The following is a 23,479-nucleotide window of genomic DNA, read 5'->3' on the forward strand; positions in this document are numbered from 1 at the left end:
GGTGACGCCGAGGTACTTGAAGGTGGGGGTGAGGTGAATAGGACAGCCATAGATGGTGACAAAAAAATAAAGGAGGAGGAAGGAAGGGGTGCTCTTGCTCACAATGACTGCCTGGATTTTGGAAGGATTGGCCTTGAGCAGCCACTGGTTACACCAAGTGGTGAACTGGTCAAGATGTGATTGGAGAAGGTGCTGGGAGCATTGTAGGGTGGGGTGAGAGCAAGGAAGGCAGTGTTATCGGCATACTGGAGAAGGTGGAAGGGGGTGAAGGCGGCATCATGTCCGCTGTATATAAAAGGTAGAGAAGAGGGGAGAGGGCGGAACCCTGGGGCACACGGGCAGAGGGATGTAAAGTGTAGGTGAAACATATGAAGGACGGTGAGAAAGGAAGGAGGTGATCAGACAGACGTAGTTATTAGGATGGGCAAAGGTTTGGAGCTTGAAGAGGAGACCGGAATGCCATACCAAGTCATAGGCACGCTCAACGTCGAGAGAGTGGAAGATGACAGAGCGACGGGAGTTTAGTTATTCAGAGAGGTGGCGAGTGAGATGAAGGAGAAGGTCATCGGCAGAGAAGGATGGTCGAAAGCCATATTGGGTAGAGGGGAGGAGGCGGTGCTGGTGGAATGTCGATAGATGCATCGGGTGAGGATGGCTCGTTCACAACCATCACAGTGTGTATTTAAACCATACCTGATTTGGATCCTACTAGCACCACTCTTACACGACTGGCGTGAAATCCGATTTGACATCATCTTTAAGATGTAAAAACACGCACACCAACTTTCGATTATGTCGCACTTGTGCTGCAGTGTTTTTTTCCACCAGAGTGGTATTTACGATACGAAACAATAAATGCTGCTGATAGGTTAAAGTAATATACAGAATGAAAGGAGGTTTCTGTTTCGCGCCTTGACATAGATAACTAAACGATTCTTCTTTCCCCATCATCATACTATTACAAACGTCCACACAGATAAGGCCAAATGATACTACATTGTATTGCTATCTTGCAGTTGGAAGGATCAGGCAGACTGAACATCATACTCTGTAGTGTAGACTGATATGTCAGCGTGGCTTTTCTTTAAGAGGTGAGAAGAGGTGATACGTACCTGCGGGCACGATGTGGAAGACGCAGGCGGCCGCCTGCCGGCCCACCCTGTTGGCGGCCCAGCAGAGCAGGTGGCCGTAGTCGAGGTCGGTGTGGGGCGTGTAGGAGATGCTGGCGGAGCCCGCCAGCTCGTCGCCGCCGCCGGAGCTGTTGAAGGCCCAGCGGAAGGCGCCGGCCGGAGGGTTGGCGTCCACCTCGCAGCGGATGTCGGCGCGCTCGCCGCGGCCCACTGCCAGCGTCCGCGCGCCCCCGCCGCCCCCACCGCCCCCGCCGCCCGACACTGCGCACACGGGCGCGACTGCGCACCGCCACACACTGCCGCCCGTCACGATAGCCGCCGAGCCAGAGGCAAAGCAAGAAGTGCGGGGAAGGGTGGGGCCGGGAAGCGACAGCATCTACTGCGATTGCAGGGTAAGCTAAAGACACGCTACAGGAAAAACTGAAGAGGCATACCGTGACTGCATTCATCTTATGATTAGTGCTTTCATGTGCAGTGTGGTCATGCGCTAATAGCTAATGAATCAATTTGAAGATGCGCGCGGCCAGCAGACGCTACTACAGCGACTTAGAATTACTCAGAGGAGATGTGTCGAAGTGGTTGCCTGCTACATTGGCGCCGTGGAACCAGTGAATGGCTATCTCTGCACACAGGTACAAAGGTACGTTGGTGGCACTGAAGGTGTTGCCGAACTGTGGAGTCTCAACAGTACCGTTTGCGGATTTATTCGCGCGTATGTCTATGTCGCAACCCCTTGTGATCGAGGCACATGAAGGTGTGAAACAGGAGGGCTGAAAAATCGCAAACGCACTCTGTTGCATCAGATCATGTTCGAATTTCGCCGAATGCTTATGATAGGACTTAATGGTTTCATCCTGTATACCAGATCACAGACTGGGATCGCCCAACACTCCGAAGAGGTCAGATCACGTTTAGTGGTGTCGCAACCTCCAAGTGTCCTTAGAGAAGTTTTTAACCCTCGCAATCCCCTGTGGGGAGGGGGGCAGGGGATAAAATCTGTAGAAAATTTGAAAAAACTGTAACGTAGTCCGTTATTCACATATTTAAACTTGGAAAAATTTTAATTTCTTCTACCATATTCCAAATATGTTTTAAATTTTGTTTAAACTTAACCAAAAAATTTATGTCTTTTTTCTAGATATCTCTTTCTTCAATGAATGTCATATTATGCAGGGTGTTACAAAAAGGTATGGCGAAACTTTCAGGAAACATTCCTCAGACCCAAATAAAGAAAAGATGTTATGTGGACATGTGTCCGCAAAAAGCTTAATTTCCATGTTAGAGCTCATTTTAGTTTCGTCGTCCACCTACGCTCAATGAAGCACGTTAAGATGATTTCATACAGGATACTCTAACTGTGCTGCTAGAACATGTGCCTTTACAAATACGACACAACATATGGTTCATACACGATGGAGCTCCAGCACATTTCAGTCGAAGTGTTCGTAAACTTCTCAACAGATTCGGTGACCGATGGATTGGTAGAGGCGGACCAATTCCATGGCCTCCACGCTCTCCTGACCTCCACCCTCTTGACTTTCATTTATGGGGGCATTTTAAAGCTCTTGTCTACGCAACCCCGGTACCAAATGAAGAGACTCTTCTTGTTCGTATTGTGGACGGCTTTGATACAATACATCTACATCTACATCTACATCCGTACTCCGCAAGCCACATGACGGTGTGTGGCGGAGGGTACCCTGAGTACCTCTATCGGTTCTCCCTTCTATTCCAGTCTCGTATTGTACGTGGAAAGAAGGATTGTCGGTATGCTTCTGTGTGGGCTCTAATCTCTCTGATTTTATCCTCATGGTCTCTTCGCGAGATATACGTAGGAGGGAGCAATATACTGCTTGACTCTTCGGTGAAGGTATGTTCTCGAAACTTTAACAAAAGCCCGTACCGAGCTACTGAGCGTCTCTCCTGCAGAGTCTTCCACTGGAGTTTATCTATCATCTCCGTAACGCTTTCGCAATTACTAAATGATCCTGTAACGAAGCGCGCTGCTCTCCGTTGGATCTTCTCTATCTCTTCTATCAACCCTACCTGGTGCGGATCCCACACTGCTGAGCAGTATTCAAGCATTGGGCGAACAAGCGCACTGTAACCTACTTCCTTTGTTGTCGGATTGCATTTCCTTAGGATTCTTCCAATGAATCTCAGTCTGGCATCTGCTTTACCGACGATCAACTTCATATGATCATTCCACGCCATTCTCCAGGGCTGCATCAGCGCATCAGGGGTTCCATGCCACGGAGGGTGGATGCATTATCCTCGCTAACGGAGGACATTTTTAACATTTCCTGTAACAAAGTGTTTGAAGTCACGCTGATACGTTCTGTTGCTGTGTGTTTCCGTTCCATGATTAATGTGATTTGAAAAGAAGTAATAAAATGAGCTCTAACATGGAAAGTAAGCGTTTCCGGACACATGTCCACATAACATATTTTCTTTCTTTGTGTGTGAGGAAAGTTTCCTGAAAGTTTGGCCGTACCTTTTGCAACACCCTTAGCATTTTCAGTATCTAACTTAGACATCGGTATAACTTTATAAACTATGTTGTGAATAGATATTTCTCAGAATTAAGGAAATTTGTATTTAAAAAAAATTTCATGTTCTGATCATAAAGTTCCCACACATTGGTCATAAACAATGTTAAAAATATGTTCATGCTGCTAAGAGTGTGTAGAGAGATAATTTCAGGTTATTGACCATACCTACAAAAATGGGTCAAATGGCTCTGAGCACTGAGCTCATCAGTCCCCTAGAACTTAGAACTACTTTAACCTAATTAACGTAAGGGCATCACGCACATCCATGCCCGAGTCAGGATTCGAACCATACTTACACATAACTAACTTTTGAGTAAGTAAACAACACTTAACGAATTCTGTTTCTTTTTTTTTTTACTTTTATTACGTTGGCCATGAAGTACCACCTGTCTTGACAATTTTGTTTAATGACCTTTGCGTTGCTACTGATACTGTTAATCATAGGGAGTGACAGCGGCGTCCAAGGTTGTCAAGCACGAATCAACGCCCCTTGTGAAGGGGTGGTTCATTGGTGGTCTTTTTGTCACCCGTTGGGCTTGAGCGTTGGTGTGTCTGAACTGTTTTCCTCGGCCACACTCAAGAAAACCTAATGATTTCAACGATGGTCGTCGCGGTTATGACATCCTTCGTAGAGGTGTGAAAATAAGGCGTGATATGTGAGTGACGGGGGTGTGACGACCTTTTCATCGTGTGACAGGCCTTCGACGAAGCTGGGCAGAGTTTTGGTGAAATTGGGTGTCAACGTGACATCAATAAACCAACTAACTTACACCTCACATCAGTTTCTCAGCTCTGGCCTTTTTATCGCATGTTCTGTACTTTGCTGTGTAAAGCGTTACGGAACCTGAAGGTGACGCCACTGGGAGCCGCGGTTTTACATCGCTGTAGAGGGAGACACCTTTGATCAGACTTCTGCGTCACAATGGCAAGCAATTAAGAGGTTTAGAAAAGCTTACCCTTTAACTGCGTTGTGCAGTGTAGGTGTAGCTGTAGCCATGCTCCACCGTAAAAAGGGCCGGTAAGTCTTAACGTCTACGACAGTATACAACGCAATAACCACTTTCAGCATTGAGGTCGAGCAGCAGTATCTTAATTGGACAGGCGACGAACAGCCGTTACTTTGAAAGGTTTCAGTTCTTTATAGCTCTGTGGGCAGATTCCGTTGACACACCTATTTGTCGTACTAATTGCCTTAACGGTTTTCTGCAAGCTCGCTCCTAGGTTGCTCAATTTATGGTCAGGTAATACCGATAGGCAGCCTCCCACACTGTCCGAAGCGTGGTACGGTTACTGAGAGCTGCCTACAGGGGCATTAGTTCTCCCGAGTCGCAGGAGACGCTGCTTCTGTCCTTCGTGAAACGCTCTGTACTAGAACCGTATACATGTGATGTGTGAAAGACGTTAAGCAGATAATACGGTATTTGACGATATATACCGTTCTCTCTGAAAACACCAATTGCCACAGTGCCTTTGGCTAAATCAAAGAGCACTTTAGTCCAGTGGGAGTATGTCATTAATTCACTGGAATGCAATACACAGGAAGTGAAGCCTAGTTTATACATCATGGATAAAGCTCATCAATCGGAAGGTTGATACTAGATGCTCTTACACGCACATGACATTGTCACAAATGAAACGGACAGTATATGCAAGAAAATAATGCTTACTATGGTTGCAGATATTGCCTCAAGCTTCTGATATTCTAGCATAAAAAATTTGGAATCTGAGAAATAGCTGGCATTCTAAGTGCTGGACAGTTCAGTAACTACTCAACACACAGAACATAAAATAACCTATATTTACATGTCCACTTACAGTTCTGGGCCTAAGAAACTAAATGAATATTATTTTTCTTTCGATACCTGTGACAGACGGTGATCTAAATTCTATGGTCTCTGCTTTAAAACACAAGACGTTTATTTCTTTATTGTAAATAACACCATGGGACGGTGGCGTAAAATTCCTTTTTCTTAATTCCAGTGTATGATCACGTTCCAGTTGCGTTTCTTTTTTTTTTATTTTTGAGGATACCTTTTAAATATGTGAAGATGGTCATATGGATGAAAATCGATGGTCCGATAACAAATTTTGTGAACATCGACCAAAATAAAAAAAAAATTGATATGCTTCCTTAGTAACTGACCTTTTCGCGATTATGTAGCACCTTCTGAACGATGGTAGAATAGCTATGTTTTACTTGTCTATATTTTGCTGTAAGCATAGCGAATTCTAGCGAAAAATATGCTGACCGAATAAAACTCAGGGTTTCGAAGGACTCTTTGTCGCCACAGATTAGCAACTGAGTAGTGTTCTGAACTAATCTCATTAATCAAATATTTGCAAGTTAATGTTCACCTTCAAAAAACAGTGCGTAAATCGAGTTGCTGAACATCATGAGATTTTTTTGGTATTTCGTTTAAAGTAAAATATTGTTTCTATACTAAGGTTCTCTTCTGTTCTTCTTAAGTTTCCGGCTTGATAGGTCAGGCATACCCTCTTTTCGAAATTCAACATCTTTTCGCCTAATACACTATTGATATGTTTTAATGGCAATATTTCATCCCTTTTTGCTGTGCTGGAAAGTCTGAGAAACATTCATTCACGGATGTCATAATCTACACAGAAAAGGTTCTATCACTGAAAATTTCGTTCGATGTGTCAACAGCTAGCACATACAAGATACAACAATATCTCAAAGCACCTGTTACCGGTGTTTCATTCTCCTGATTGCTATTTACTGTTGTAAATTTGCAACTCAAGCCACGCCGTTGTTTCGGAATACGTACGGACAATTCATTGTTTGCTGTTTCACAAAGCAGCCAATGAAAAGAATGCTTTTGCACTCCATTTAATAATAGCAATGCTTTTCTATCACAACATGTGTACTACGCAGCATTTTTCGTAACCACAGACATACTCTCACTACTTTGATTTCTGTGGCGTTTTGAGGGATGAGTGGTGGAGCCCTGTTTCATCCACAGTTGAATAAGAAGAGCTAAAAATAACGGCGATTCCTTTTCAGACCTGTCTAAACATTAACTCCGCATTTTCTCGCGGCCAGAATCCTACAAAAGCAGCATTCATCTCACGCAATTTTCTTGGATCCCACAATACTCTTGTGCTACAGATTTTAAAATAAGGTAAATCGTTCAGACGCCCTACCTATGAGGTTTCAGTGTGTTGCAGTTGCTGGTTGGTCCTTTTTGTCCTCTTTAGGCCAGTGATCAGTGAGCCATGATTATTTGTGCACTTCAGTTTACATCTTTCAGGGTTTCTTTTTCCTTTCTAGTTATATACAGATAACTGATGATAGAATACTATGCACGATTGTGATCTTGGTTTTTAGGGAATTGGTATATTTCTATTACCTTGAAACTCTAGTGGATTTCCTTTAAGCAACTACATCCCATAAACTTTTTCGTAAGATCGATGAAAAATTTGTTGAATCGTTCCAAAACACATATAAGATCGTCAATATCATCATCATGAGTAACAGAAGCAACAGCATCACCAGCAGCATCATCGTCCAGTGTCCTAGCGTCATTATAACAGCGTCCTCTTTACGGTTGTCGATACGAGTGTGACACAAAGTCCTGTTTGCTCTGTGTTCAACGCAGACGACGTGCTGGAAGAGTCAGTGACAAAATCAACACTCCAATAACTTCTTAATGTGAGATAGAATTGTGACAACTGAAAGATGACGCCCTTGGCTGGGGATTCAACGACCAAGATGGTACGCTGGGCTTCGAAGACATGCGGATTGCTTTTTAAAGCAAGCGAACCTTAGACTACAGAGCCCACGGCGACGCTTTGCAAACTCTCTCGTTAATAGCTTGTGAGTAGGCGCAGTGATCACATCCTGGACACTGTTTCGGGAAGATGGAGTTCAAAGTTTGGTCCATCCAACGAAGGTACGTTTGCGAATCCCCAGTATCACTTAATGTGACTCCCGAAATGGTTCCTTTGCAAAGACACGACCGTTTTGTAACCACATTCCGAGTTTGTCGTCGGTATATAATAACTTCGTGGTTGAAGACCCGTTAAAATGTAATCTACGAGGGCTAGTCGAAAAGTAAGGACCAATTGGTTGCGAAATGGAAACCACAGTGAAAATCAGAAACGTTTCATTTGCAACAGTTAGCTACACCTTCCAGCTACTACTTTATATAGTCACCACTCCGACTTCGCCATCTACCGTAGCGTTGTGCAAACTCCCCAATACGGTCGTTATACATGGTATCCACCTGTAATTTACGCCAATCCTCTGCCCTTGTCTACAGCTCATTGTCTGTGCCAGAAAGTTGTCTTCATAGCCGGCGCTTCATGTGTGCACAGATGAAACATGTGGGGACCTAATTTCGGGCTGTATTTAGGGTGATCAGGCACTTCCCGCTGAAAACGCTGATGGGGTGTCTTCATTGCCCCTGCAACAGTTTTGTTATGTAAACACTCTTATCGCAGGGCCATGCGATAAGTGTGTTTACATAACAAAACTGTTGCATCCTTGAGCCTCCGGTTCTAGATGTACCCTTGGCCGGTTAGATCTTTATTTATGGAAATATACAGTACAATCACCAACAAAATCTACATGTTCACATACACTTTTACCTTTTATCCAAATAGAGGTCATTAGGATTGAGTTTTCTTTTGTTACGTGTATACAATACAAGTGGAGACGTAGAGTCATAAGCAGATTTACCAAAGCCTTCATTAGCAATTTCAAACATATGATATGTGCGAAAAGAAATTACATTTCTATCATTAAAACTTTAGAGTCCAGGTACACTTGGAACTCCGCTACCACCTCTTACTATGGCCACTGTCAACCATCCATTCCCATGAGAGACGGTATCGTTTATGACCTAACTAAAATTAAGAGTAGAGCCAAGAAACACACATGGTCCATCAACGACCGCGTTGGCGGCGATACTCTTCAATGGGATGCGATTCTTCTTGCCGCCTGTTGTTGTTGTTAGTTCAATGTTTTCTATATTTTTGTAAGCTGTTGTGCGACGACGAGGTCTCCTTGTAATGGAGAAGGACATGCATGAGAGTCACTTTATTTGGGCTGCATGACATCAGGTGAGGTCTGACACCAGGCAGCCATAAGTGGCCGGAGACACCATTTTGTAGGCATCTTTACGTTGAAAGGGTACAGTACCTCCCGACATTGAAAATAAGTACAACTGTCTTCGTTATTCTCTTTCACAACAACATATTTTTTGTAATAATAACTCAATTTCACTTAATACACCGAATCTGCATACCAGTGTAGGAAAGAATTGATCACATGTGTACTCCCAATAAATAAATTGCTACATCCAATTTGGTGAGATCTGCGAAAGGAATGAATGTATGGTCGTCTGCTAACCACAGATAGTAAATGTGCAATATATGATCATCTTTGAGACGATCCCTTGGTCACCTTTGATGGAACCAAAGAGATGAAATTTACCGGAACTTTGAGTGCCTGAAATGTGGCTGACCAATACGGTAGCAAGGTGCTCGACCACTTTGGCAGAGGTGCGAGAGAACCTGAAGAACGGTCATGTTTCAGCACTCTGCCGCTGGATCTAGTGCTGGTAAGACCTGTCTTAGGTGTGCTCCATAAAGACAAAAGAGTGGAGACATTGCATGCATTTGAAATACTTAAGAGTAGTTTGGAATAATAATTTCTCTATTTCTGGAACTTTTGTGGGGAGAATTAAACATCAGGCAGGTAATATTAAGGGGATCGTAGTAATCTTCGGAAGTGACCAACGGTCACAACCAAACCACGTGTAGCAATAAGTTGAAATACTTCCGAGTGCTTAAGTTAAGCTGAGTTACCTGCGTGTGTACTATAAGTTAGAAGTATTTAAGAAATGGCGTGTGCAGGACTTGAAATTAGAGACGAGTACTTCCACGTGGTGAGTACTTTGTGAGTCACAATCTGTGTATGAGACAAAGGATAAAGAGAAGTACTCGTCCATGGTATCAGTTGGGGACTCGCGTGTGTGATGAATAAGTGCTTAATATTACTTTGCGTGTTATGTTTCCGTGTGACGCTTGATTCAAAGTGTAATACTCTGAGAGAGCAGCAAGGTGAATCAACCGTCTATCCAGCAACGGCACTTGGCTTGCATTGCACAGGAAGACGTGCATATATCCTATAGACTTCATAGTAGGAAAGAAAAATTACGAAATGGGGCAGTGTCGTGTGAAACTGGGATAAATACTAATTGAAGCAGGAAAGCTGAAAGTGATGTGATTATAACATTGTGACTCTTCTTTGTATCGTATGTTGCCAGTGTGATGTATTTCATGAAAGTTAAGTATGTGTGGTTGGCATGGGAGAGTAACAAGATAGTTTCAGTGGCAGTGGGTTATGTATGTTCCTTTTTGTACCGCTCGGTCTGGAGGAAGTTTTCCTAATGATGGGTGTGAGAGTCGAAGTGTGAGATATAGCAAAAGATCCACCATCCTATCCAGAAAGTGCACTGCAATGTTAAATAATTACGAGACCATAAGATAGAGAATCACCAATGTAAAGCCAAGCCCACTGGGCGGAATTTCTCATGTGTTATTTTTGTAGGTTATTGAATTTGTGTGTTTAGGTTATAGAATTTATCGGGATAAATAAGACAATGAAAAGAAGAAGATTGGTGGCCTTTTCCTTCGAATAGTATGCTATCATGATACCCAGAATTTATGTGTGCGCCATTCATATTCAGTACGATGGCCACGTGTTGATCAAAGCCGTTAAATAAGAAAGAAAATGTGGTATTGCCAGTGCGTAGTGAAAATTACTAATAGTCAGATGTGCGTTTCCGTACCCGTTGCGTATTATTCAAACAGAAGAATAACTTGTAACTTAATTGTGAGTACTAGAGGTCATGTTACTCGGTAAATAAGAATGAGTCCACACGCTTGGCAGACCACTCATCTTGCAGGCCTGGCTGCTTGATGCCACAGTATGAGCAAGGCATGTGGGTGCCTCTCAACGTGCTCACTGTACTCTGACAAAGAGCGACGTGACGCGATCGGCGGTCATACTAGAGACTCTGCTCAACACATCTGTCCAAGGTTTCCGTTTATTGCCTGATGGGTCCTTCGTTTCCGAATACCCTCGTACATTCTCCATTTCTGGTAACATCGCTGGCGCTTAGTTTTCTGTTTAAGGCAAAACAGTAGCAGTTGTATTCACTCTGTAACAGAGTTCTGACAGTTACAATAAAGTCTGTGTACTGTAGCACTTATGATCAAACAAGGCAGATGGCACTGTTAGCATCAATTGCGAATATCTTAAACCGCTGTGGGAAATGACACAAAAAGAATTATCCGAGTTAATATGAAACAATTATGAGAGTAGAAATCATGTCATCGGACTTTCGTAAGGCTATCAAGGGCACATACAAGCTACATCTATCGGACAAGCAGCCACATGTCTGACGAAAGAGTGTTGCTGTTAAAGAGAAAGAAAGGGCAAGAAAACTGAGGGTTCTTTGATTACAAGTTTGGCTTATGAACGGTAAATCCACAAGACGTGATTTACTGACGTTGCGCAAGGTAATGTAAACAAGACTTAAGATAAATTAAAAGACAGTTATATGTCTTGTGGATCTACCCAAAAGCCTTTGAAAACTTGAAATGGTGGAAGATATCTGAAATTCTCTAACAAATAAGTCTATACCAAAATGGAACAAGGGTAATATAAAAGATATACAAGAAATAAGAAGGCTCGATAAAAGAAGATGGCCAAGAGAGAAGTGTTCGGATCAAATAGGACGCAAAGTTTTCTCTTCTGCCTCTCAGTGTGAGAGGCAGTGACTGAAATAAAAAAATTAAAAAAAATATAATGGAGTGGGATCAAAATTCAGGGTGAAAGGGTATCAATGATAAGAATCGTGATATTCTCAGCAAAAATCAGACAGGAGTGTTGGCAAAGATGGCATCCATTGTTAAAAGAGGTTCACTGGTGTCGAATATAGGCCATAATTCGAGTGATAGGTCTCTGAGAATACTTATCGAAGCACTGCATTATGTGGAAGTAAATGACGGGCTGTGGGAACCGGAAAAGAATTTAAGCGCTTTACGTATAATGTTACAAAAAGCATGGTGGAAATTCTGTCAGCTCATGCCTCTGAAAATAGTATATGGGCCGTCATGCAAAATAAACTGTAAACAGATCACAGCAGCCAATCTCTCACCACTCAAAGGAGACGTCTAGGAAAATAAATTAAGCTGGTAATGAAAAGGAGTTCCTCACTACAGCTTTGTATGTCCTAAAATTTTGTACCTTTCTTTACACGGGTATATTTCTCTTAAAATCCAGCATACCCAAGTCTCTGTAAGCGGGCCTTAATTTTAAATTAAGGAGGAAGGAAGATTACACTTTAACATAGAGCTGACGACGTGGCCGTTGGACCGATCTGGTTACGAAAGAGGATGGAAGACTACACGCTCCTCAGAGGAAGCATCCCAGCTGTTTCATTCATTAAAACACAGAAATCAAAAGCTAGTGAGAAGTTTGTGAAAGTGAAACTTGCTTACAGAGATGTGAAGGGATCGTCAATGGGCCCTGGTCACGATAAATGGCATGTGGGCACCTCAAGGAATTTTTTTATTTTTCAACGGAGGCGTTGGTTAAAAGCTAATAAACTCTCTGTATTCAGTAGACAGGATACATATGGGCGCATCTGGGTCAGGTCATGAAGCCGTTTGTCAGTCATGGAGGTCTCGAGAAGACATTAATTGCACTATTAAAGTCAGAGGAAAAATGCGTAGGAGAGAATTCCCGTCCCTGCAGGTTGGAAGCTCGTGCCAAAGATAGCGTCCAAGCTGCAAACGAAGGCTCCAGCCGGGGCGCTGCAGCCCACACGTGAGTTCTCTCCCACGCTTCCACTTGGATTCCGAGGACTGGTGTAGGGTGTCAGCAGATCATGCTCCACAGGAACAACCAGACTTTGCTGAAGGTGTGTATCCTGCTTAGCACGTACAGGGGCTGAAGAACTTACGGAAACACCGCGAGCAATGCGTTCTTCATCATAAAGGCAGACGGTAGTCTGCGCGTTACAGTGTAGTATTTGATCATGAACGACACGTGTGTGCAGTATCTTGAGTTTGTTGCATGTGTCAGTCAGGGTTCGAACAGTGTCCTGTGCAGTTGTGGGCGCATTAAGTTGAACTCAGTGTATCTGAACGTGGGAAAGCTGTTGGTGCTCGTATCGTGACTGCTTCCGTAACAAAGAGAGCCGAAGTATTTGGTGTTACAAGCGGCACCATATCAAAAACTTTTACAGCATACGGGGAAACCGGAGAAGCATCCTTCATTAAATCAAATGTGGACGAAAGTGTATGTTGAGTGGTCGTGATGGACGCTCATTGTAGATGTTTGCCACGAAAAATGAGGATCATAGCTGCAAAAGTCACTGCAGCACTGAGTATTTCACACGTGAACCCTGTATGCCCCAGAACAACATGAAGGGAGCTTCAGAAGCAGATAATTGCCGGGATCGCCTTAATTCCAAGACCTACCAGCGAAGCGAGTGCCTGCAACAGAAAACTGCGCAGCCAAAACCATAAAACCTGGACTAAGATGCAATGGAAAAATGTCATTTTATCTGATGAGTATAGTTTCATGTTGTTTCCAACATCTGACCAAGTTTGCATGCCAAGAATGGAACATGGGAGGAGGAGGGGGGGGCACCCATGGTTACTCCGCCAGGTAGTATTACTGCCATGGATAAGGTGATCCTTCTGACTGATGAGGTCCTATCCATAGAACGATGTTTGTTCGTCAATAGTCATGCTATGTTTCTAGGCGACATGGCCACTGCCCGCACAGCTCGTATTGTCCAGGACTGGTTTTCTGAGCACACGAATGAAGCGTCACACCTGTCTTAGCCACCAAAGATACCAGATCACAGTATTATTGGGCCTGTGTGGACTACGTTAGAAGGCTGGCTAATCGCTGCCCACCTCCGCCATCCTTGATAACCATAGAGCACTGTATTTATTCATCCCGATACGATTACAAACAGTTTTGAATGCCAGTAGTAATAGACGAGATAGTTGGTTGCGGTTGTGGTTTCCCCGTATTTGTGATCAAGCCCTGCAGATGAAAATGAATTGCACTTGGCCATCACTGGAAAATATTTGAAAGGAAAAGAAGAAGAGTAAAAATTTTTAAATACGGATCACACTAGCCAGGTCATCTGCGCAGTACATTTGTTCATTTGTATTTGTACCTCGAAATATCCAATGTATCTACATGCGACGAATGAAGGTTCTCTCGATTCAAAAATGGACGGCAGGCTCCTTATGATGATGGTCGTTCACAAACTCTATCCACCTACACTGGTTGCGCTCAGGTAACGTACCAGCTGAGTATTTTCGTCTTTTTCACAAGAGTGAGAATCTCAGTTCCTTCATACGTGCATCGTGTAAATGGAAAAGGCCATTAAAGGAAATAAGGATTAAATTTATAGTTACAACGTTGACAGGAAAGTCTAGTCATCACAGTCGTTTGCCAAAATATCTCAACAGCCATACTACGAGACAGTCATTGTAACCGAAAGTGACGCTAACAGCTACTTCGGTCTCAATGGAATTGTGGTTTCCAAATTTCTTTGACTAGGTCTGAATCACTGGGAAAAGCAGAAACATTGGGAAAACGAAATTAGAATTATATATTAATACCTTCAGCTGCTGACGGGCGTTGATATATATCAACGGGGACAGGTGAAAATGTGTTCCAGACCTAGACTCGATCCCGGGTCTCCGAGATAAATGTACTTATATGGATAAGGTTTCCGTCCTTTCGGACATTTCCGAAAGAACAGACACCATATCCATGTAAATCAATCTGGCAATACCGGCCATGACCTTCTTCTTCTGGGCGGATGCAACCATATTACTCGAAATCTTACGGGACGTGGTAAGAATGTCTTCCACGAGTAATGAGTGTGTTGGATAGGAACACTACCAACGTAGTGTGTGGAAATGTAAGATGAGAATGTGGGTCTCGCGGAGGGCGTATGCGAGATAGTCCTTGCTGTCGCACTATCCTCTGTGCTCTCGGTGGCTAGTTGTCAAGAGGGTCTGCCATGTAAGCAGGAGATCCCGCGTTCGAGTCCCGGTCTGGGCACCCTTTTACACCTGTCCCCGTTGATGTATATCAACGCCCGTCAGCAGCTGAAGGTATTAAGATATATAATTCTAATTTCGTTCTAGATGGCTGCAGGTCATCAATGGTGTCTGTTCCTTCGGACATGTCTGAAAGAACAGACACCATATCCGTCCTAGATAAAGACTCATAATTACTCCGACATGATGATGCGCCTTCTAAGTTAGGTACATCAGCGCATCATGGCCCTCACCAGCACCATACTCTCTACGCGTCTTTTTCCTACTTTCATAATTAATGTAAGTGCTGAAAAAACATTGTTTCTTAACGAACATATAAGGTGAATATGTCCCCATGCAATTTCCATCGCTGTCTGGGAATGCAAGGTCGTTGAATGGGAGCAAATGGTCTCTAAGTAGCCGAATATAAACATTTCAAGTCCATGATTGGTTCAGTTGGACCAGACGACCTAGCCTATTCTATCTAAACAGAGCCCACATCATCAATGGAGCTACTCCTGGAAATTGAAATAAGAACACCGTGAATTCATTGTCCCAGGAAGGGGAAACTTTATTGACACATTCCGGGGGTCAGATACATCACATGATCATACTGACAGAACCACAGGCACATAGACACAGGCAACAGAGCATGCACAATGTCGGCACTAGTACAGTGTATATCCACCTTTCGCAGCAATGCAGGCTGCTATTCTCCCATGGAGACGATCGTAGAGATGCTGGATGTAGTCCTGTGGAACGGCTTGCCATGCCATTTCCACCTGGCGCCGCAGTTGGACCAGCGTTCGTGCTGGACGTGCAGACCGCGTGAGACGACGCTTCATCCAGTCCCAAACATGCTCAATGGGGGACAGATCCGGAGATCTTGCTGGCCAGGGTAGTTGACTTACACCTTCTAGAGCACGTTGGGTGGCACGGGATACATGCGGACGTGCATTGTCCTGTTGGAACAGCAAGTTCCCTTGCCGGTCTAGGAATGGTAAAACGATGGGTTCGATGACGGTTTGGATGTACCGTGCACTATTCAGTGTCCCCTCGTCGATCACCAGAGGTGTACGGCCAGTGTAGGAGATCGCTCCCCACACCATGATGCCGGGTGTTGGCCCTGTGTGCCTCGGTCGTATGCAGTCCTGATTGTGGCGCTCACCTGCACGGCGCCAAACACGCATACGACCATCATTGGCAGCAAAGCAGAAGCGACTCTCATCGCTGAAGACGGCACGTCTCCATTCGTCCCTCCATTCACGCCTGTCGCGACACCACTGGAGGAGGGCTGCACGATGTTGGGGCGTGAGCGGAAGACGGCCTAACGGTGTGCGGGACCGTAGCCCAGCTGCATGGAGACGGTTGCGATTGGTCCTCGCCGATACCCCAGGAGCAACAGTGTCCCTAATTTGCTGGGAAGTGTCGGTGCGGTCCCCTACGGCACTGCGTAGGATCCTACGGTCTTGGCGTGCATCCGTGCGTCGCTGCGGTCCGGTCCCAGGTCGACGGGCACGTGCACCTTCCGCCGATCACTGGCGACAACATCGATGTACTGTGGAGACCTCACGCCCCACGTGTTGAGCAATTCGGCGGTACGTCCACCCGGCCTCCCGCATGCCCACTATACGCCCTCGCTCAAAGTCCGTCAACTGCACATACGGTTCACGTCCACGCTGTCATGGCATGCTACCAGTGTTAAAGACTGCGATGGAGCTCCGTATGCCACGGCCAACTGGCTGACACTGACGGCGGCGGTGCACAAATGCTGCGCAGTTAGCGCCATTCGACGGCCAACACCGCGGCTCCTGTTGTGTCCGCAGTGCCGTGCGTGTGATCATTGCTTGTACAGCCCTCTCGCAGTGTCCGTAGCAAGTATGGTGGGTCTGACACACCGGAGTCAATGTGTTCTTTTTTCCATTTCCATGAGTATATATATATATATATATATATATATATATATATATATATATATATATATATATGAATTCCATATTCCACGATCCACAATGTAGTGTACCGAGAATACCAAGTATCAGGCATTACCTGCAATCACGGGCAACACAGTGGCCGAATGCCTACACCTTACGACCGAAAGCAGCGGCGTTTCGTAGTGTCTTCAGTGCTAACAGAGGAGCAGCACTGTGTGAAATAACAGCAGAAATCAATGTGGGCTCGTGACCATATCGGTTGGACCCCAGCCGTCTGGAAACCCATGGCCTAGTGAGCTGCGTCCCGATTTCAGTTGATTGAAGCTGATGACAGGATTCGAGTGTGACGCAGACCCCACGAAACTATGGACCGAAGTTGTCAATGAGGCACTGTGCAGGCTTGTGGTGGCACGATAAATGGTATGGGCTGTGTTTACATGGAATGGGCTGGGTCCTCTGGTCCAACCGAAACTATCATTGACTGGATATGCTTATGTTCGGATAGTCGGAGACCACTTACATCTATTCATGGACTTCACGTTGCCAAACTCGTTGGAGTTTGTGCGGACGACAATGCGCTATGTCTGCGTGTCAGAGTTTTCCGTGGTCTGTTCCTAGAACATTACGGACTTTTCTAACGAACGACTTTGGCAACCTGATCCCCTGGAACATTGATGGGACATAATCCAAAGATCAGTTAGTGCACAAAACCGTGCACCGGCAATACTTTTACAATTATGGGCCGCTAAAGAAGCCGCTTAATATTTCATCAGAGGACTTCCGACGACTTCTTGGGTCCATGCCATGTCTAGTTGCTGAACTACGCCTGCCGAAACGAGGTCCGATGCGATATTAGGAAGTAACCAACGACTTTTGTCACCTCAGTGTAATTTACTGCATGATAATTTCTGCATATTCAGAACTGCACAATGGCATGGGCTACACCTGAGAGTACAGAGTAATCGTTTTATATCCACATATACACTCTTCAGAATTTGATATGCTGTCCAGGAGAAAGCACAATGTCGGTCATTTCCACAGCTGTTTACTGGAACTTGTCGCACTGCTGTCAACAGCGTTATTGCACTGAAAGGCTACACAACGTTCATAGTAAAGTGGAAAGTTGAGACAGCCCTGAGCTGTTATGTGGTCACAATGTTCTGGCAGTGGAGGCCGTTGTATGGTCAGGGATTTTATCGCATTGTTCCATTGAACTGGCAATAAAGTTTATATCATAAAGTGCGAATGCTGCCCTTTGGGGCGGGTGTATTGCGGAGTGTGTTCTTTGAAGCGGCGCGCTTCGCTGTTGCAGAATTGTAATGTGGTGCGCCATCGTAGTAACTACACCTTCAGAAAGAGTGCTTGACCTCAACTGATGAAATGCGGACGACCGCAAGGGGTTATTTAACATTGTTTTGCGCAGCGCCCTACTGTCCGCACTTTTAAAGCCTGGCCGGTGTTCGTCCTCAGTTACGTGGCTACTCACCGTTAAGGTAACAAAAATGTAAATGTCGTGTGACTAGGGCCTCCCGTCGGGTAGACCGTTCGCCGGATGCAAGTCTTCTCGATTGGCCGCCACTTCGGCGACTAGCGCGTCGATGAGGATGAAATGATTATGATTAGGACAACACAACACCTAGTCTGTCAATGGAGAAAATATCCGACCCAGCCGGAAATCGAACCCAGGCCATTAGGATCGACATTCTGTCGCGCTGACCACTCAGCTACCGGGGGCGGACACCGTTAAGGTTAAGCCCCTGAGTCTCATCTCTGCTCACAAGAACGGCTGGCTATGAAGAAAAAAGTTTTCCACTGGGAACGAGCAGCAGACCAGTGTAGATAACTGGCCGAAAGCACAGGCGGCTGTTTCCTATGACGAAGATATTGGAAAGTTGATACAACACTATGACAGCACTCTAAGTTAGAGCGGCGACAGTGTAGAGAAGTAGATGGAAGGGATACCTAACTGTTGCAAATAAAACGTTTCTGGTTTCACTGTGGTTTCCATTTCGCGACCGATCGGATCTTACTTTCTGGACAACCCTCGTAGTAATCATGCTCTTGGCCAGTATAAAGTTTTTTTTCAGCTTGGCAAGTTTTAAAAGCCTTGCTGCTAATGATGGTTCTGTTAGTTTATTAATGTAACCATTGGCTTGGTCACTATAAAGTTTAAGTTGAGCTTCGGGCATAAGCCACACCCATGAGAGCTGAAAAGGACCGATGCAGAAATTTAACTGTTCATTGTAAGCGTAATCTGTTAAGGCCGCTGTTACGTTTGCGCTGAGTTACCTTCAGGACGAAGGTAGTGGAAGTGGTAATAGTTTCAGAGATCCTGCCGCAGCGTGTTGCAAGTTTGTCCTGGGTTCAAGTCTCGCAGTCCAGTCTTACTGGAAGCCTTCTTATGGGGTAGAGTTTTATTCCAACCGTCGTAGAACTCGAGGGTTGGATTATTGTCGAGAGTGGAATGGAATCAGTTAACTTCCTTAAATGGGACTCAGCAATTAAAAATCAAACTTCTTCGGATGTTCAACACCCGTTGCCCGCTCTGTGACGACAGGAAGCGAACGGTGTCTCGGTCCTGGTGGAGTTCTGCATTTAGGCCGACCCTCCAGAAAAGCCTCCCGCAAGATTTAGTGGTGAGGCTTGATCAACCACAGGCGTATATCAACACCGAGCGAGGTGGCGCAGTGGTTAGCACACTGGACTCGCATTCGGAGGACGACGGTTCTATCCCGTCTCCAGCCGTCCTGATTTACGTTTTCCGTGATTTCCGTAAATCGTTTCAGGCAAATGCCGGGATGGTTCCTTTGAAAGGGCACGGCCGATTTCCTTCGAAATCCTTCCCTAACCCGAGCTTGCGCTCCGTCTCTAATGACCTCGTTGTCGACGGGACGTTAAACACTAACCACCACCATCAACACTTCCGCAGAGCTTAACGTCAGATGTCACACTTGCTGTCGACAGCAACGACCCTTGCAACACAGGTCCGTCTCGTCGCTGCGGTGCCCCCATGCAACACTGTGACCTTAAACACTGGTAGTCAGGAACTGAGGGCCCGACTGCCGCACGCTGTCAGCTTTGAACCCCTAACGCCACCATACCGGCACACGCGCACGTAGGCACAATCAACACTCCGTGGGGTACAGAGAAACTGTGAACCGCAACGGCGCGAAATGCAAATTGACAGTAGAGGAAACCAAAGGGGAACACCGCAGGATTGCGCACAAGCCCCGTGTGGAGAGATGCAGCTCATATGCAGGTATGTTATTAGTCTCAGGTCATTCATCAGAAACACACAGACGGCTAAGGGGTTGCATACATTCCGTATTACACTGGACTCGCATTCGGGAGGACGACAGTTCAATCCCGCGTCCGGCCATCCTGATTTAGGTTTTCCGTGATTTCCCAATATCGCTATAGGCAAATACCGGGCCGACTTCCTACCCTAATCTGATGAGACCGATGACCTCACTGTTTGGTCTCTTCCCACAAACAATCGAATCCAATCCAACATTCCGTACTCAAACACCAAAACGAATCGGAACAAACCATTACTAGGCGTTCGTTCTCAAACTTCGACGCTCCCCAGCACCCAAGCTATGCGTTTGCGGATGTGGTTTCCTTCTTGAAAACCGATCATTTTGCCTTCCCGCGCAAAATTTTAAACATTGTGTAACTTTTCGTGGGGGGAAAGGGGGGGGGACTATGTTCCGGATGAACGTTAGTAATACCGACAAACCGGGGGCACATATCTGAGACTGGAAATGGAGGAAAATATGTCCTACGAACTTGTGTTCGGATATAGACGGCGAGCGTGCAACTACAACAAACATTCCCGGAGCACAGGACAGAGCTGCATCGCCGGCCGGGGTGGCCGAGCGCTTCTAGGCGCTACAGTCTGGATCAGCGCGACCGCTACGGTCGCAGGTTCGAATCCTGCCTCGGGCATGGATGTGTGTGATGTCCTTAGATTAGTTAGGTTTAAGTAGTTCTAAGTTCTAGGAGACTAATGACCTCAGAAGTTAAGTCCCATAGTACTCAGAGCCATTTGAGCCAGAGCTGCATCGCATTCATGTCACATCAGATGTTCAAGTGGTCTCCAATGTGTTGCAGGTGATACGGATAGTAGCGGTTGTTATGCAGGGTACATATAATCGTACTTCGTCTCACACTGTTTCGGTGGGCCACTTGCCAGGAGCTTGTATTAGCGTTCGTCTCAGTACCCTACAGAAAGTGGCCCATCAAATGTGGAGTATACTCAGTCCGCCCCAAGTCAACTGCAAGTTCATCTCCCTGAAAGAATCCAAAATCGGCTTGAAATGTTGTGTGAAGTGGTTCGTGTCTGTGAAGGTACCTATTTGGTATAGCTTTGTTGCCTCTCGGCCATTTCCTTCTGCTTGGCCACCCAAACCACAATCACAAATTGTTCTCGACGTGAATACCGGACCACTCTGTTGCTTACAGTACTCTGCGTCAATAATAAAGCCTGCTACACACAAGGAAGACACGGCACGTCGTCAGTGGAACTTCCGTTCTTCAGTGCCATCTATTGTGGCAGCAATGTATTTCCGGACAGATGTTCAGAGGACTTTCTCCCCACCATTCCCAGTCGTAAATCCATCCCTACAGTTTGTAGGTTTCGTTAATGTCCACCCCTTTTCTATTTGAGCAGTTGGAGCGGATTATTCGAGCAGCCACCCATTAAAGTGTTAGTGATGTTTCATTTAGCGGAGCTGAGGGAGTTTCGAGTTCTGGCATTTCCGTTACAGCCAAAGGAAACCGCTCGAACCGTTTTGTCAGAAACTGGGGATGGAATATATTTTTAATTTAATTCTGGGAAGGTATGTCTCCAATAGAAAGCGTGAAACCAGGTATAGATATGCGTGTATGTTTATGTGTATACATGTGTTGCTAGACATGTGTAGTGTACCTTCGCCCCATGTGTCAAGGCTGAGTCATCATGGACTCTTAACAACGTTTCAAAACGCACTTCTCAGTATTGCAAACCATAGTAGAAACACCGCAGGGGCAAATGTGTGAAAATAAGAGGGCAGTACGCTGAACGGGCGAGGCAAGAACAAGATATCTGTGAATTATTATTTTTAAGGGAGTATAGTTATCTTTGTAACAGACTTCATATATTTTCCGGAAAGTGATGTCTATCCCGTTGTTGTTTTTTCAAGATAATTATTCTATATAACTGCTTTTGGTAGACGAAGGAATACTATCCACGAAATGCACGTCTGATTGTTTGCCGAAGTTCTGAATATAAACCGCTGGAAACCTCGTGAAATAATAAGCAGCAACGGAATAGCGAACCCGCCAAATGAAAATGTATTTATTACTGCCGGATCCCCAACTTTCGGGTCGCAATTCACTACGTCACACTCATTCGTTAATCATGGTCATTGCTCTGCGTTTCAGTAACATAGCCTCCCAACCAGCACGCATTAATATCGCAGCTTATTTAGTGCGCCCGTCGGGAGACTATTACGCATTGTCCTTTCCCTTGGAGCGTAAATTGACAACGTTCGTTGATTTATTGTGTGATCCTACAGAATAATGGAAACACAATCAGTCGATGTAATTCCTGAACGTACACGAGGCCGCAGATCGCTGTGGGGCTGGCATGAAAACGCGATAACAGCGAAATCGAATGGGGCAGCGGGGTTGGGAACGAAGCGAATCTTTCGATCGCAGATCGAATGAGCACTTTGGTTCATTTACTTCGTTCCACTGGACACATCCAAGAGTCATATGTTACACTGTTGACATAATTATGTAGCTTTCGTTATTTTTTAAATACACCAACCTATTCGCAATAAATGTTAAGACCTAGGAAAAATTGACCGAAGAGACCGTATGTTCGTTCAGATATTACTTGTTGGTTTCTGTTTCGGGATCTTATTCGATGACTTCCTGACATTTCGCTAAGACGAGTGGCTCGCAATGTCGAGTTTGCACTCTACAATGCTGGTTATTTTTATATACCTTTGGCGCCAAAGTCAGTGTTTGTTTCCTGGTCATCAGCACTGTGACTCTGCCTTAGCTCAGCGAAACTGTCGGTCGGCCGATCAATGATATCCAGATTCCATTTATCTTCAGGCTTTCTTTTCTCTTAATACCATTGCCGTGTTCGTGAATTTTTATGTCGTCCCTCTTGAAGACGATCATTTTGGCCTTTGGAAAGGTAAAAGCAAAAGACAGGCAGTTCTGGCGTTGAAGTATGTAATGGAAGCAAGAATGAAGGAAAATCAAGACGCCTTCATCGGATCTGTCACCCTGGAAAAAGCGTTCCTAAGTCCAAAGTTGTTCGATATGTTCGAAATTCTGAGAAAAATTGGAGTAAGCTACAAGGAAACATGGGGGCTACACATTATGTACAAGAATAAAGAATTATCAATAAATCTTAAAGGCCAAGAGCGAATTGCTCGGATTTAAAAGGGTAGAAGAGAGTGATGTAACTTTTCACTCCTACTTTTTCGTCTATACATCGATGATTCAGTGACAGAAATAAAAGAAAGGCTCATGAGTGGGATCAAAATTTAAGATGAAAGTGTATTAGTGATAAGATTCACACCGACAATCCTATCCTGAGTGAAAGTGAAGAGGCATTAAAGGATCTGTGGAATGGAATGAGTACACAATATGATTTGAGAGTAAATCGAAGGACGACGAATGTAATGAAAACTAGCAGAAACAAGAACAGCGAGAAACTTAAAATTATAATTGGTAATCATGAGCTTGACGAAGTTAT

The 23,479-nt window shown here is 45.0% G+C and overlaps 1 protein-coding gene across 1 annotated transcript in view; it reads right to left on the reverse strand.

The window, feature by feature from the left end:
- Positions 1 to 23,479, reverse strand: part of LOC126267870 (hemicentin-2-like) — a 778,179-nt gene that overhangs the window by 49,480 nt on the left and 705,220 nt on the right. The window contains exon 10 of the mRNA XM_049973180.1: positions 1,113 to 1,340. Within this exon, the coding sequence (XP_049829137.1) occupies positions 1,113 to 1,340 (228 nt within the window). The remainder of the gene's footprint in view (positions 1 to 1,112; positions 1,341 to 23,479) is intronic.

This window comes from Schistocerca gregaria, chromosome 4 (assembly GCF_023897955.1).
Source record: "Schistocerca gregaria isolate iqSchGreg1 chromosome 4, iqSchGreg1.2, whole genome shotgun sequence".
In the NCBI taxonomy this organism is placed as follows: Eukaryota; Metazoa; Arthropoda; class Insecta; order Orthoptera; family Acrididae; genus Schistocerca; species Schistocerca gregaria.